Source organism: Boeremia exigua, assembly GCF_020726555.1.
Source record: "Boeremia exigua strain MPI-SDFR-AT-0100 chromosome Unknown C7974scaffold_15, whole genome shotgun sequence".
Lineage (NCBI taxonomy): Eukaryota > Fungi > Ascomycota > Dothideomycetes > Pleosporales > Didymellaceae > Boeremia > Boeremia exigua.
In genome coordinates, this window is record NW_025763532.1 from 329,026 (window position 1) to 344,583 (window position 15,558).

The following is a 15,558-nucleotide window of genomic DNA, read 5'->3' on the forward strand; positions in this document are numbered from 1 at the left end:
TTACAACTTCAAACTCCCAAGATCTTCATCGTTACTCCACGTGTCGCGCGTTCTGATCGCTGGCTCCGTCACTTGCCGCGGCGTAAGAGCGCCAGAGACAGCAATCGCGTTGGCAAAAAGCCGGTCCGATCAAACTAGGCCAAAACCTCAGCAGCAGCGGAAGGCACGCTGCGCATCCCTTGGCACCGCACGATCGATGTGCATTTCTCGTTCGAAGGACATGTTGGCTTGCCGTCTCATACGTTTCAGTGGGTTTGGTCATATCGAGAACATACAAAGTCAGGGCACTCGACACGAAAACACCTGGCGATATCAACGAGTCCGCTATCTGCTACAGTTTGGCGGGATAAATTTCAATAAAGACCGCTTTACAGTTCGGGAATGTCGACGTGGACAAAGCAGTTTCGTCTCTTCATGAATCAAAACGGCAAACGCCAAAAGACGCCCACAGGACCAAGCCCAATCAGCCCGCGACAGGCGTATCTGCTCGCTCCTGAGGCAGGTCTGGGATAGGTACAACCCCGAGCAGCTTCATACCATTCTGCAACACGATCCTGGTGGCCTCAAGCAATGCAACAAAACCCGGGGAGATGTCAATTTTATCCTCTTCATCCGCAAGACAATCAGAAAGCTGTTCAGCGATGGCTGTCAGGTAAGTGACGATCCCAGCCGGCTCAAGAGACTGGAACGTCGCATTTACGACTTCGGGGTACTGAGCAAGTACGCGCAGAAGATTGGCCTGGTCCTCATCTGCGAGCGACTCGAACTGGTCATCAGCCAGTTGTGACGACGCAGTCTGTCCATTCAAAAGAGCGCAGACCCGGCTGTAGCAGGACTGCAGACTTGGTCCAGTTCCTGGCTTGAAAGATGCAAGTCCATCTGTATCGAAGGCGTGAGCACTGGTTGCTCGAGTTGACAACTCTTGCATTAGGAGTGAAGAGGTTGCCAGAGCCTTGATGGCTTGTTCGGAGCTGACAAGTGGTGCGGCCTTGTCTGCATCCACATCCGGTAGTGTTTTGATCGATGCTTCGCAGACGTTGAGGATAGCCTGAGGCTTGTAACCCTTTCCAAGTGCAGCTCCCATCTTCGACGCCTCGCTGAAGCGGACATGTTGGAGCTTGCTAGTAAGGTCTTTCATGTCCAAAGCCTCTAAGATTTTGAAGAGTTGCGTGAAATGGACACTGTTGTCGCTCGCAACGACATAGACCATCTTGTCAAACGCATACTTCCTTGAGCGCTCCAACACTGCAGCGAGGTCCCGCAGGAGGTAGGTGCTGCTACCCGACCGATCTCGAATGATACCAGTCCCAGCTTTGGCGCCAATTTTCTGCATGTGTACGATCCAGGCACCTCCGCTCTCCTCGGAGATGTTCTTTTCCTTGAGTAATTGTTCGACCTCAGCCATGACTTCCTGAGAAACCTTGGACTCGCCGGAGTATTCGTCGAACTGGATGCCCAGTCTCTCGTAGAAGTCGATGTAGTTGTCAACGTTAGCTTTACGGACACGCTCCCAGAAGGCGACAATCTCTTCATCTCCTGCTTCAAGCTTCTTGAACGCCTCGTTGCGATCAGCGAAGATACCCTGGCTTTCAATCGCAACTTGAGCTTCGCCTTCGTCTTTACCTTCTTTCGCAGCATCATCGCGAGCCTTCTTACTTGCTACTTGCTCGGGCTGGAAGAGACCTTCGATTTGATGGTAAACTTCCAGCAAGTGGCCCACCGGATCTTCCGCAAAGGCCTCTTCAGAACCAAACTTGTCCCAGCCGACTTTGAGAAGTGCGATGGGCTTGCCCCAGTCACCGAGGTAATTGATACGCGTCACATCCCAGCCAAGGGACTCATAGAGTCGACCGATAAAGGCTCCGATAATGGTGCTGCGCAAATGCTTCCCTTGAAGCTCGCTAGAGATATTTGGCGATGAGAACTCAACAACCACCTTCGTGGGCGCTTCTTTGGATGTTCGCGAGCCATACTCTGACCCACGATCGAGGATGTATGGTAGCAGCAGGTGTGCCACCACCTCAAGCTTCAGGAATACGCGGAGATGCACGCCGTCGAGAAACGGCGGGTCAAAGAGTGTGTGATCTATGGGGAACTGTTGTCAAAGGTCAGCCAAGCGCATGTCTTCACTCTAGTTTGGATCGCACCTTGTCGACCAGCTGCGATGACAACTCAGCAGGCTTGCGACCGGGACACAGCTTTGGCACGGTCACCGAGAGGTCACCGTTGAAGATATTATTAGGCCATTGGATAGACTTGTACGCAGTCTGCACATCACAATTAATGAGACCAGAGAGCAATTCAGCGAGTGTCGTGCGACACAAGTCGAGCGGATTGTTCAACACAGTTGCCCCGGTGATGTCCGAGGTTGGGGCAGTAATCGACAGATTTTCGAGTAGTTGCGTCAGCCCAGCCTGATTGAGCGTCGACATCGTGGCGGCCAAGAGGATTCAGCCTTAGGCAACAAGGCAAAAAGAGGCTTAGAGATCAGCCCGATCTGAACGGAGATGCGCGACAATAGTGGGCGTTAGTCGTGTGGAAATGTGGAGGGTGCAAGGGCAACGCCTCGATACTTAATGCATTCATGAGCCAGTTCATATGATGCATCACTGTAAATTGTTGGAGGTTCAGCCTTGTGGGAAGATGACTGCCACGCTGTAAGGCAGGTGCATAGAATCGTGGTTGAATAGGATTGGTGGTGCCGATTGATCACCATCCATGTCTGATTGATCATTGGACGTTACTGAAAGCCGGCCTTGAGTCCTTTGTAGGTACCTTGCGCCACATTTGACGCGAGCAGTAGCCAGGATGCTTTGCTAATTCTTAATTATGATTGGAGGATAACTCAGCCAGTGAGAGTGTCTATCTCTTGAGGTTGCACAATCAACATGTCTGACTACGACAATGATTTTGTAATGACCATACCACCAATCTGGATGAGATTCATGTCACGCTATCTCTATCTCTAAGCTCGGGGTGTACCAAATGCGTGTGTGCCTTCAGGTGTTTTTGAGCCAGCTTTGGCTGCTGTATGTCACCCCTTGTCATGATATTCCTTTTTCTCCCATCACATCCTCTCTACTCTCTAGCCAGGTGGTCACTGCTTGTAACCCGTTACTAGCCGCCGTTCTTCGGTGTACATGCGCCCATGGAGCTAAATAACCTGCGCCGCGTTCGGTTGTGTACAGGGGGGTTATTCCTCCGGTTGATAGCTCACGGGTAACCATCGAAAGTTTGGCCAATCCACAACAGCTGCAATACTCTCCTAGAGCTTTTGACTTGCTAGATGCATGCCGCGCCGGCACACTGTATCAGCCCGACGTGTGACCCTCCTGTATGTCCAGCGGTGTTTCGGATCATGAACCGGGCTTCGCACCGGGAGGCGCCTTTGTGAAATTAAGCGTCTAGACTGCGGCTCTGTAACGTTTACTCAATACGGCGTCGATCTGTTACACGGCATGCTCGCTACCGGATGCTTGACTTTGCAGGGCTGCCTCCATCTACACGTCGCAATCAAGATTCAATGCAATTGACCCGTTCTTTCCAACCTCAAAAATATAAGAGCCTCATGAATTGTTCAAAGAGTTGATTGTAGAGACAGTCTCGGCGCTTTGTCCCGGTTCATCATCGATAAACGATCTAAAGTAACTTCAACTATTCTCGGTTGGAGACACGTACAAGGCGCGGACTCAAAGGGTTTCCTCCCCTAGATAGAAACAACCTGGCGAGAAAGGCGTTGCTTATTGAATATGTCGATGCAGTGCCTATGCAACCTCAGCCAGCCAGCGTTACAGTGCTCTTTCTAATAGCGCAAGGGTTTCTGCGACGGTGCCGCGTACCTAGTAATGGAACGTTTTCTGGCCTGTATTCGAGACCTTGACGCGGTGACCCTGTACAGCTGAGCTAGTCACGCCAGAGGCTCTCCGAGGCGCATATAATGTGGTAGCAACTCTCACCGAGAGAACAGGCCTTAATCTACTCCGGCTCCTACATGTGATTAGACATTAGCATCGCCATACTAACCTAGCACCAAAAAGTTTGCGGCCTGTACACCGAAGGCCACTCCTTGTTATCAGGAACGCGATCTACATTCTCAAACCATTTCAAGAGACCACGGCAATCATCACACTGTCCTTGCCAACTGAACCCCGCTGAGCAGACCCCCGATTTTTCTCCGTCACGATCCTGCAGCTAGTCCGATCACACTTCCAAGAAGATTTGTACAAAGACATCCTGAAGCAGACACGATAGCGGCACCAGAAAATTTGAGATCTCAGTATCCATATCTGGTTTCGGTTAGACAAGTAACAGTCGGACATGAAGCGCTGGAGATACGAGGCACGTGCTGAAGGCGTCGATCCGTCGAGCGCAGCTACAGGTGGAGATGCGAGCCCACCGAACCGACCGGCTCTCCCAAGCAGAGATACCTACCACGATCCACCCAGGAGGACACGTGTAAGTTCACAGGTATAACGGCAACTCAGTACCTGTAGCTGAAATATTTATGTCAGGCATTGAAGAAGAAGCATACTTACGTGTGGCAATGCGCAAGTTGCAACCTACCCGCACGCGAGCGTACGCTGGACTGATACTTGAAGCAGTGCTGTTGTGGATATGCTCGTATACCTTATCGGAGTGTTGTATGCCCAGGTTGTGACCATAGGCGTTGCGGAAACTGCTGTATTACAAAATTGCAAGTTAGATGAACCTGCGTGGAGAGATGGGACCGTCTGGCTCCTTCGGTTGCTCTGCTAATCCTACCGGAAAGCAGAAGCAGGCATAGAGACGGCAAATCGAATCTCAGAGACGTTCGCGAGAAGAAGAGCAAATCTAAATCAGGGCAGAGTCAGCAAAAGCTATTATGGAATCTGGCGAAGTTGTTCTTGACCTCGGAAGTTAGCGTGCATGTGAACGAATTGATCATGCTAAATGACGTCATGGACGTGAAGGGCGAGTGATGGGGGGCTAGGTATGATTCGTATAGGTCCTGGACAGTACGTATGTTACCCCGCATCCGCCTGCATGTTACACAAGCACATCATCACTACCCAAGTACGAGCCTGTGTCGACGTGGTTACCATGTGGATGACAAATGCTCACTTTCTACCAAGGATTAGGTATGAGGCAAGCATGTTCTCTCGCTATTTTGTTGAAGGAAGTTCATAGGTAATGGCTTGTCACCACCCCATTTCGCTTCGCTCTATCCATCAGTTTGGTGGTGCTCTCCAATTTCAAAAAGACATGTGCTGAACTTGTTACCTTGGTACAGTCTAGATGCTAACTAGGTATCAGTGAGGTAGTGATAGCTGCGGAGGATTGATTGATTGATTGATAATTATTTGCGTCAAAGGGGCTATTCTACAATAAACCGGCCTCCCATAGGACACTGATTGACGTGTGAACAGAGGGACTCAGGGATTGCAGCCCCTGGGTCCCTCTAACACAGTTCACTGTTCAAGGTGCAGTTGGTAACAACCAAGTCGAGTGTAGGATCATCCACCAGTCGAGAAAAGTACATGAGTCTTGTGTGCCAGATCATCTGTTTTCAGAGAGAGAGGGACAATTTCTGAGCAGGTGAGTAAACAGTGACAACGTGAGGCCCTGTGGGGCCGAAACTCATTCTCAGAAATGCCAAGGAAAAGTGGAGACAGGTGGATAGGGGGGGGGGCCTTATTCAGGCGCGTTCAATCCAGTTAGGTGCCATTGAGCTTGCGTGCGGGCTCTGGTAACCAGGCTGTATTTTTGTAAGGCTGACAGAAGGAGTCTTCACCATCATACAACAAAAGCATGCAATTCTGGCATTTAAGCTACGTAACTAAGTATATTGAGAAGCTTGATGACCAACCCCGAATATATTGACAACACTGTGTCGACCGTACCTGTATTTCATTTCAGCAAAAATTTCCAGATGTTGAACACTGAAGGGTAAAACATACTCATGGGACCTTTAGAGTTGCGTCTTTCCTCCTTGTTCCAATCAGTTGACTGAGGATAGATTCCCTAAGACGGTCGAAGCGGTACAGAATAGTGGAGAGGAGCGTAAAAGAAGGCATGAGAACAGCGATACTGATCCAGAAAGCTCGCTGTGTTCGTTCAAAAGGAAAGAGTGCTCGCTCTGAGCAAAAGTACTGGAGAACAATCATCAAAACTGTTCCAAACAAGAAGAGCTAGACATGTCAGATCAAATTTACATCCAGATACGAACGCTGGTCTTACCTGAACATTGATGCGCGTCGAACGACTTGTTTCTTCGGCAGATCTTGAACTTTCGGCCGCGCTTGCTGCAGCCTCTTCGCTGTGACGGCTTGTTATCAGGTTAATACCTGTCGTTCGTCTGATCAGCACGATGCTCTCGGAGGTCAAGCGATTGTTCTCTTGGGTCATTCGATTGTTCTCATCAGTCATGCGGAGTTGGAGCTGCAAAACATGTCAGTATCCATCGTCTAATGGAGTGAATAGCGTCTACAATAGTGGTCGAAGCTCGACACCTGTTTTCCATTTGTGTCAATGTTCGTTGGAGGTCGACGATGGTCTCGAACGCTTTCTCAATACCGCTCAACGCCTGGTATGCGACTTGATGGCTCCGTAGATCTGCAAAGTACAAAGCATCTCCGGTACCATCAAAATTCTCCCAGGCTGAGATGGCCTGTGAGAAGTGCCCTTTTAAATCCTGTAAGAGAAGGGTCAGGTATATGATCTTTTCCAGAGCTTTCTTGTTAGAATCGTGGTTATTCACCCCTCGGGTCTACAGACTGCGTCAGCATAGCGATCAGGATAAGCTTATACCGACCTACCCAGTCTTTGACCCCAGCCTCTATTGTACGTACGAGATACTCATACGCCTGTACGGCGATATCCAACCTGATACGGACTACCTTGAGAAAGTAAACCCTAGGGTCCCAAATCGGATTCTCTAGGCCGAAGAAGGTATCTGAACCACCAGTAGCAAAGAGGTCCTCCACTGGCTCCGGGACAAAGTCTTCTTCTTCCTGGTCAGCGCAGGTACCGTCGTCTTTGTCTGGAGTAGGATCATCTGGTCCAACGCTGCCAAATGCGTATCCGAACCACTTTGAATCATCGTACCCTGATATAACGACAGTGATCTGGGACTTGTATATAGCAAACCGGTTCGATATCTCACCGTTATCGGACTCAAGAGGTAGATCCGACAGATCCGCCCACTGCTTTCGAATCTGGCCGTTGGGTAGCAGCTTAGGGTCAGCAGGATCTTGTTCGGTCTCCTCCAGTACCAGATAAGGCAGATTCAGTATCAGTTTGAAGGTCGAAAAGCCTTCAGCCTATTTCTCATGAGTGGTTGACTACTTGACAGCTTGGATGGTACGAACAGGTATTTCAACACGAATGAGAGTTTCGCCAGCAATGTGTTGACATACCGCTGGTCTCAATGCGTCGATCTCGTTCCTTGTCGCAGTGATAACGAGGTCCTCAATCGCCTTCGGAGTAAGGATAGGAACAAATCTAGGCACAATTGAGCACAAAACAATTAGGAAGCATAGATATGAGGAACTCACGTCAATTGCCGAATGGTATTCAAGGAGGATGCGGAATGGGAGCGCTTGAATAGTTAATTTGGTCCTAACAATGCCCGTGAAAGCACTCACCAGCTTTTCGAGTATTCTTGCCATATCATTTGAGGTGAGCCAGTTTGGATGCGTATATTGATCCTGATTGCTTTCAACACGAAAGTCCATCCAAATCTTGGCATCAAGGCCCCGGTCTGAATTACGGAAGAATTTCCGAACTTGAATTGCCTTGAACGCGGGCCCAGAAGTCTCTACATCCCTAAGGAAAGCTTCCAAAAGACCACGTTCCATTTCAATCTTCTCTAATGCTTCCTTGAAGAGTCGATCGCCAACTTGCCGGTCTCTACGGCGGTTCATAGAAAAATCCGGATGCCATCGTTTCCCAGGTTGGTCCAAACCAGGTAACAAGGCGGATCCAGCCTTCTGTTCGCCCATAGTACAGGAAGATCGGAATCCGGATGATCGTAGGTTATCAGCCTGTGATCTGGGCAGATCTCTCGAGCCTGAATATTAGGTATGTGGGCCAACTTTGATCCAATTACGGTTTGCCGTGAGAATAAAGAAACGTTCATGCTATCGTCCTGTGGTCACCAGACTGATTTAGTTGATGGAGGTGGATGTATTGATGTGTGCTACCAGGAACACTCCCCAGGAGTAAGACATGACCACAATATATGCTAGAAATGATACCTGTAGCTCTCGCCTCCGATTCCAGCGTATCCGAGCGAACAAGACCCTCGAAAGCCTTGTTATTCCGTAGATATCGGATCTAAGCGACTTTCTAGCGTCTTTGCCTTCTTGAACTAGCTCGTACAAGCCAGTACCGACGACTTGGTGACCAATAGTCATGCGGAGGCGGTTGTGCCAACCCAAATACCTGGACCTCTCATTGCAGTCCGAACACATGGCACATCATGTATCGACCTGCAGAAGGTCATGCCGCATAAGGCATCGTCCACACGGCAAAGACGTGGGCTGAATGTTCAAAGTGTGGTCCTTTATCTGAGCAATAACAAACGGGCAGTGCAATGTGTGACGAGCTATCATTCGTGGTTGTAGGTGGCGACGGAGAGCCTACCACTAGTACCACGGTCACAAACCAAAGGAGGGCTTGTAAGGCAAATCGCTCACCTGCTTCGGGTACCGAGGTCGCAACTTTGGACTGGGCCGCCTTGCATGGAGGACTCTCGTTTCGCGCTAGTGCAACTATCCCTGTCTACCTAGGTAATGAATCTTAGGTGACAAAATATAGATCAGCATGAAGTCCAAGTCTACAGACCAGTGCAGAGTAGAGTTCGATTGCCAGTGGATATTGGAGGTGTCGAAGGGAAGAGAAGGTAATGGCATTTGCTAGTTTGGACTCATGATAAGGCTGAGTGTATGATATAAGCTGGGTGTGTGAAGATGTAATGTATTGCAAACGAGCTGCCTATTGTCTCACGAGACTGCTGTCATGCTTGAGTCACCAAAATGGTGGCCATAGGGCCAAAACTTGCGGGGTATAACGGCTGTGGAGACACGTTGCGATGTAGGTAACCCAAAGGCTGATCCCGGGACCAGATGCATTCGACACGCAAAGCTTGTGCTTGCTAACATCACGAGATACGCCAGCCTCTGTATGTGATCTGAATATAGCACAGCAATCTAAACACTATTCTGTGAAGAGCAGGTGGGTCCGGATCGCGCCGAAGCAAACGACAGGGACAATGATGTCGTCGGGAGGAACGGGTACCGGGTAGGTGTGAGCGCCACGAAGCTGGCGCACGGATGTGTCAGCAAATGATGCTTGCATTATTTTCCCTAGACATCGCAGAAAATGTTGTCAACAAATCGCGTGCGCCACTGCTTCCCGCCTGCCGTTGCTGTAAGTGTTGTGGTTGTTCTTGTCAACTGTCATCGGCGCATTTCGATCACGCAGACTCAAATTCACACTGATACCCAATATTGTAGCTATAGCGACATAGAAAACGCCAGTGAATCAAAATGGTCTAGTAGTCAACACCTCTTGAACATATGGCACACTCCCCTTCGAACGCCCTTGCAGCATTTCGATGGCTCCTGTCCTTCTTTTTGAAACCAAACTGACGAGATCTCCAGGGTTTGGCGCGTGTTGTGATTGCGAAATTACTCTCCGGCTTCCACCGCCAATCCTCGAACGTATTATTTGACTTGGACTTTCGAGATGCAACAGTTGCCGCAACGCCCACAGCCGCATGAAGGACATGCGACGCTCCTATACGGAATAGTCGGATATCCGCAATAGCACTATTTCGAGATCAGTCAGAGTGACATACCTCAGGCTTCAAAGTGCAGCACCCACACATTGCCACACGTAGCTGTACTTCTTTTTGGCGGCCTAGAGGCTCCGAATAAGCTATTCATCTTCTTTTCAATCTGCTACTCACGCACTCACATGAGTTCGTGATGGCGAGTCGGTATTGTCATGCCTTGGAAGAGTCGGTGTGACAGGAATGGTGGCGGTTGTTGCAGTAGCCCCTTTGGGCAAATCTACGCGCTCCGATCGTGCCTTATATCGCCATCGCTTCATGATTGAGAGGCTAACCAATTGGCCAATTCAAGTATTTGGCAAGCCGGATACTTGCTAGCTTGTAGCAGACGTATATTTTTGGATCCGTTGCTTTGCGGGTGGCTAACAGAACAGCCGGGATCTGTTGAGGACTTGATGTGCCTAAGGCGGGGAAGAAGGAGGGGAGAGTCCAACGTCAATGTCCAGGTTCCTGATACCGCAGTCTGCCTGAAGGTTTCTCGATTGTTTGTAGCTGCCAGATAATCCGTTAGTATTGAAGCAAAGACAATGCAAGAAGCCCTCTGCATCAGGTCGGCTCGCGTCCATGGATACCTGGTACGTACCCTAGAATCTTAAACCTCTCGGCTGCTCAGCCAATCAGCTAATGACATACCTCGAAGTGAAAAACAATTCAGCCAGCAGAGCTGGTCGGCGGATCAGCTCAATAACTGCAATTGTTACCCCAGAACCATACCTAGATACCTCAAGGCCACCTGAGTCAGGAGCAGTCTCTTAGCAGAGAGGCGGTGAAATTATGACGCTGGCATGCAACAAGCCCTTTGGGCTCTGGGTTTTTCTGGGGTATCAAGAGCTAGTTATAGATGGTCGTCACATTCCTGGCGCCGAAATCCGACCCGCAGCATTGGGCAGCTAGAGTAGCACTCATTTTCGTCAAGACCTACCTAGATGTCGCTGTCATCAACATGTATGCACCCACTAGGTACTGTTCTACACGGAGCATTAAACGCTGGTTTCTGTTGAATGGGCATGTGTACCGATCATCGCGTTGCGGTGTTACTTCATAGTTTAGTATATTTTCAGCACTTTCTAAGCAGACACTGTCCTACGATAAAAGCTCCGACACGCTCTTGAAAGACTAGGAGGCCTTACACGCATCGCATAGAAAGACTGTACACAATCAAGCCGGTAGCTTCAGTAGTAACTACAGTGCTCTCTAGAATATGTTTAGATACTGGCTTGTCTAAGGCTGAGTACCAGCTATCTTACTGGTTTACAATATGCTAGCCCCTCTTATGTGCGGGTTCTAGTCGCGCACATGCAGCTACTCGGCAGCTTCGGACTGACCTTACATTACCGTGCCGTGACTGGGTAGCCAACCAAGTATGAGACTAAGATAGTTGGGGCCATGCAGAGTACTGTTTGACACGTACCCACACCGCATCCTTGTTTCAGAAAAGGTTTAACGAATGAGAGCTGCGCAAACGTTGAAAAACTCAAACCTTGGAAGGCACACCAAGAAGAAGCGTGGCAGACCATACTTATAGCTGGCTGAATCAAGACGCCATAGATAAGGTGTACAAGAAAACAGGATGCAGTCGAAGACCATTCCCAGCTAGTAACAGGGTTGGCGTCGATCACAAAGGGTCGTCGAAGCAGTTCTCTTTCTCACCTACCCCTGTAAAAGAGCAGTGTTTTTCTTGCCATGCATCATACATGTACCCTTCAATCCACGCTCAAGGCCTTTGACTCATTTACAAGGTTTTGTGCTGGACACCAATGAGCTAGCATCAGGTCATTGTTGCGTTTGCAGAATGACACGCAGAACAATATTTTTCGTGCAATGCATCACACGTGTACCCCTCAATCCGAACTTAGGGCGTTGTGGCGTATGCAGAACGATATGCATTGTGGAGGGAAAGATTGCTTGACGATAAAATTGTCATTTGAAGACCATGTCATCCGTTGAATCTTCTCTCCAGATTTGTTCGCAGCTATCGACCCGTCAAAAGAAGGCTTAGACAAATACTGCAAAGATTTTCTTGACTCAGGGCAATCCCCACGTCTACGAAGATCCCTTTTAGGAAATCGCTGCGTTATAGGTGGAGTTGTCCCTTGCAGTCAAGCCACTGGGACCAATAATAATGCCGGTCGCACGCTGTTGATTATAGCTTGCTTTGTGATCGCTTCTCGGAGTAACGTTGAGTAACAGAAATGTCTGCTATTGTGCTGTCCAGATCTTAAGAAAGATCTTGGCAAATAGCACTTCAATAAGCCCCACCCCTTTATCCTGTTTCCGCGACATCGAATCTGTATCCTGTCCAAGTATATCTAGCTCGTCTCCATCTATCAGTCACCATGAGCTATCCAGTGAATCACTAGTCGCTAGCTCAGGTTGAAACTGTCTCTGGTGTAGATGGTCCTTTCTCTTTCCGTAGACCAGTCACGGTCTCCTCATGCTCGGTATCCAGATGTGCGGCATCGACAAACGCACTGGCGACAAGCGCCAAAAAGCCGATTACGGTCACCATGATCCACATATTCCGCGTTGCCCAAGCAAACACCTGTTTCGCGGCAAACACCCACGCTGGATTTTCGAGTGTACTTGGTACCATGACATTTGCTAACGCGTTCTCGCCGTCCAGCAGATCCAGCACATCTTGTGGCAGACCAACAGCGCGTAGGTAGCCGTTTCTGTTCGACATCGAGTTTTGGAAGATTGTCCCACAAACAATAACTGAGATTGAGACGGCGATGTTGCGCACAAACGCCATCGTTGCAGTAGCAGTCGCTACGTCAGCCTGTTTGACCTGACTCTGGATCGCGATGAGTGGTGATTCAAAGAGCATGCCTTGCCCCAGACCAACGATAATCTGGAAACCGACTGCCTGCGCAGTGGTTGTTTTGGGATCGAATAGAATGAAGAGACCAGTCCCTAAGCACATGAAGGCGCAGCCGACCCACATGATCTCTCGGAAGCGTCCAGTACGATGAATGATTACACCGCACAGGACACCGATCATAGCTGTGGTGAGAATGAGTGGTAGTAGGAGCACACCAGAGAAAAGTGGAGAGGCTCCTAAGACAGACTGGAAGAACAAGGGCATGTAGTACTCAGACGCAATAAACACCTAATCAGTCAGTCAGAACAAATCAACGCTTGAACAGAGGAAACTTACAATGCCATGAAAAAAGACCACCAAGAAAGTAGCCACATTCGTCTTGTTCTTGAACAGAGACATAGGGATCAAAGGGTACTTGGCGAATTTCGCCTCGCTATAAATGAAAGCGAAGATCATGCAGCCACCAACGACGAGCAACGCGATGACTTTTGCCGAATCCCAGGGGAAGAGGACGCCTCCAAAGTCAAGACCAAGCAGGACCATGAGGGTGCATCCGAGGAAGGTAAACATGCCCAGCCAGTCGATCGCCTTCATACCTTCGATGAAAGACGTGTGCTCATGCTTGATATCCAGAAATATCAGGATCAGGATAGCTGCAAGTCCGCTAATCGGCAGATTGATCCAGACTGTAAATGTCAGTACAGTTTCCAGATCCTCACGGGACAGGCTTTAGACTTACAGCACCATCTCCAGTTTACCACACTTGCAAATACACCACCTAGGATCGGTCCGATACCCCCAGCCAGCGCCCAGATTCCCTCTGTCAGTCCAAGCAGCAGACTTCTCTGTCTCAAACTAAACATGTCGCTAATGCAAACGTGCACCAACAGAATCAAGCCACCACCAGCAGCACCCTGAAACGCGCGACCGATGATGAGCGCCTCCATGGTCGCGGCACTCCCACACACGGCCGATGAAGCGAAGAACACAGCTAGTGCAAGCAGCATGACGAGTTTGCGGCCGAAAATATCTGACAACTTGGCCCAGATAGGTCCCGATGCGGCATTGGCGAGGAGGAAAGCGCCTCCAATCCAAGTATAGCCTGCTGCTGAGTGCAGGTCATGAGACATTGTGGGCGCTGCGGTAGCAACTATCGTAGCGTCCAGAGCAGCGACAAAAAGGGAAAGCTAGAACATTCAGCATGCTGCCCAAGGAAGCAATTGGCGATGGAAGGCGATCTACGTACAAACAGCGCAGTCAGAATGGCGAACATCCGGAATTTACTTCTTGGTATGACATTGCTAGCGACCTGTACTTCTGCATCTTGTTTCGAAGATGTTTTGTGGAGGATTTGGCTCGAGGAGTTGTCGGGTAGTGGCAAAGTGGGGGAAATGGGCCTGGACTGGATGTCCATCTCAATGTCGGGCTCCATGATAACAATCTGCAAAGAATGCAAAGGAACTCGAAGCTAGATCTGGGTACAAAGGCTGGTTCTACGTAGCTGTCGTTGAATTTTTGACATGGAGATATAAATCCGGGGAAGCCCTTTTTCGAAACTTCGCCGCCCAATCTTGACCAATGGGTTCGCTCGAGTCATCAACTACTGCGCAAACGGGAAGGTGCGCGCCCTTCACATCAACGACCTTCCAAAGCGGGAAAGCCGGAGTCATAATTGCTGGTACGTCAAATTGCATAAGTACATAAAGGAGTGAGATGGATTATTTCCTCTTATTCACTAAGATTGCACACAGATACCTAGATAATTGGTCAGTTCGAGGTTCAGTCAAGATTAACTCACACATATTGGAACCACATCGCAATGACAAGAAATATGTCTCGCAAGAGATAACAGAGGTTACATGTTGTGGTACTATCATTGATCAAGCGACTCTTAGACCCCTTCATGGTTACACCAGGATCCAGCGCCTCGTACAACCCTGCACAGGATGCCGAAAGGGGTCTACTCGATGCTGCCTCTCAACGTACCGTTGACCCGAAATCTGATAGACATCGACAAGGCAAGCCTGCTACACATGTCATATGTTTATCTTGCAGGTAAACGATAGTTCCAAAACACTCACCGACATCGGAGTTACGAGAGCCTTGCACAGCCTCTACATAGCCTCAGAGTCCTGCACGCCCCGGTGTTATAAAAGCATTTGTTCATCTTCTGCTTCAACCTGAGGCTCACTGGATTGTTATTGCTCCAGCAGCGCATACTCCGCCTCTTGAATGACGCACCTCCTGTCGTACTGTCAGGTCAGTTGAGACAAGAGTCACTTGAGCGTATTTCTGTATCGTTACTGCTAATTGTGGTGCTCGCCAAAAGCGTGCATTCAAATCTCAAATACCAGTGTGACACACTGATACACAGCATGCTAGCCGGTCTTCTCCGCTTCCCCGTCTCCAGTGATTCCCTGAACCTTCTTGTCCGGGTTGCTTTAGCTGGCACGGTAAGTGTGGCCTGTGAACTGCTGGGGCGAGTCTGGTTTCTGTCGTATTGGTCCTTGTCACACTGTAAACTGGTCGTGCTGAGCAAGTCAGGGTCCCCGGTCCTCCTAATGATCTGCTGTAGATAGTCTCAGTTGCCACCATGTGAGGTTGAACAAAGTTCTGAAGTGTTTATAGATTAAATAGCACAGATCCACTGTGGAAGGCATCTTTCGGTCATCATATCCACCCAAATTCCCCTCTTCAAACCCATTCGTACTCACGGCTGCTGACGTTGAACCATTCAAGGATATCCACTTGATTCATCAACTATTATTCTCGGTCACAGTGACCTGTCCGGTGAGACCCCAGAACTGTTTGATCGATAGAAGTACCCAAACGATCTGCTCATACAAAGTAAATTAGTAGCGGCAGCTAAATTTATTGAAATGGTTTGAGGATTACAGTCTTCGCT

The 15,558-nt window shown here is 49.2% G+C and overlaps 3 protein-coding genes across 3 annotated transcripts; all 3 read right to left on the reverse strand.

Moving 5' to 3' along the window:
* Positions 1-300: 300 nt before the first annotated feature.
* Positions 301-2,624, reverse strand: C7974DRAFT_78256 (uncharacterized protein). The gene is made up of 2 exons (XM_046147274.1): positions 2,148-2,624; positions 301-2,095 (listed from the first exon to the last, which is right to left on the reverse strand). The coding sequence occupies exons 1-2, from the start codon at positions 2,430-2,432 to the stop codon at positions 464-466; spliced, it is 1,917 nt and encodes a 638-aa protein (XP_045991336.1). The 5' UTR covers positions 2,433-2,624; the 3' UTR covers positions 301-463.
* Positions 2,625-5,780: 3,156 nt separating this feature from the next.
* C7974DRAFT_405621 (uncharacterized protein) lies at positions 5,781-8,175 on the reverse strand. Its single transcript, XM_046143064.1, has 8 exons — positions 7,623-8,175; positions 7,533-7,576; positions 7,347-7,479; positions 6,795-7,298; positions 6,467-6,745; positions 6,217-6,417; positions 5,937-6,167; positions 5,781-5,879 (listed from the first exon to the last, which is right to left on the reverse strand). Exons 1-7 carry the CDS (start codon positions 7,977-7,979, stop codon positions 5,937-5,939), a joined length of 1,749 nt encoding a protein of 582 aa, XP_045991337.1. The 5' UTR covers positions 7,980-8,175; the 3' UTR covers positions 5,781-5,879.
* A 3,599-nt stretch (positions 8,176-11,774) lies between these two features.
* On the reverse strand, positions 11,775-14,171 carry C7974DRAFT_445148 (MFS transporter-like protein). Its single transcript, XM_046145539.1, has 4 exons — positions 13,900-14,171; positions 13,393-13,840; positions 12,990-13,339; positions 11,775-12,941 (listed from the first exon to the last, which is right to left on the reverse strand). The coding sequence occupies exons 1-4, from the start codon at positions 14,083-14,085 to the stop codon at positions 12,201-12,203; spliced, it is 1,725 nt and encodes a 574-aa protein (XP_045991338.1). The 5' UTR covers positions 14,086-14,171; the 3' UTR covers positions 11,775-12,200.
* Between the last annotated feature and the right edge of the window lie 1,387 nt (positions 14,172-15,558).

Bases quoted from the DNA above. Each gene is read 5' to 3' on its own strand.
- C7974DRAFT_78256 (XM_046147274.1), bottom strand. From the start codon at position 2,432: ATGTCGACGCTCAATCAGGCTGGGCTGACGCAACTACTCGAAAATCTG. The intron at 2,096-2,147 runs GTGCGATCCAAA...CTTTGACAACAG, and splicing joins CATCGCAGCTGGTCGACAAG to TTCCCCATAGATCACACACT.
- C7974DRAFT_405621 (XM_046143064.1), bottom strand. From the start codon at position 7,979: ATGGGCGAACAGAAGGCTGGATCCGCCTTGTTACCTGGTTTGGACCAA. The intron at 7,480-7,532 runs GTGAGTTCCTCA...AATTGTGCCTAG, and splicing joins AATACCATTCGGCAATTGAC to ATTTGTTCCTATCCTTACTC. The intron at 7,299-7,346 runs GTTCGTACCATC...CATGAGAAATAG, and splicing joins TCATTCGTGTTGAAATACCT to GCTGAAGGCTTTTCGACCTT.
- C7974DRAFT_445148 (XM_046145539.1), bottom strand. From the start codon at position 14,085: ATGGAGCCCGACATTGAGATGGACATCCAGTCCAGGCCCATTTCCCCC. The intron at 13,841-13,899 runs GTACGTAGATCG...TGAATGTTCTAG, and splicing joins CCATTCTGACTGCGCTGTTT to CTTTCCCTTTTTGTCGCTGC. The intron at 13,340-13,392 runs GTAAGTCTAAAG...TGACATTTACAG, and splicing joins GGTAAACTGGAGATGGTGCT to TCTGGATCAATCTGCCGATT.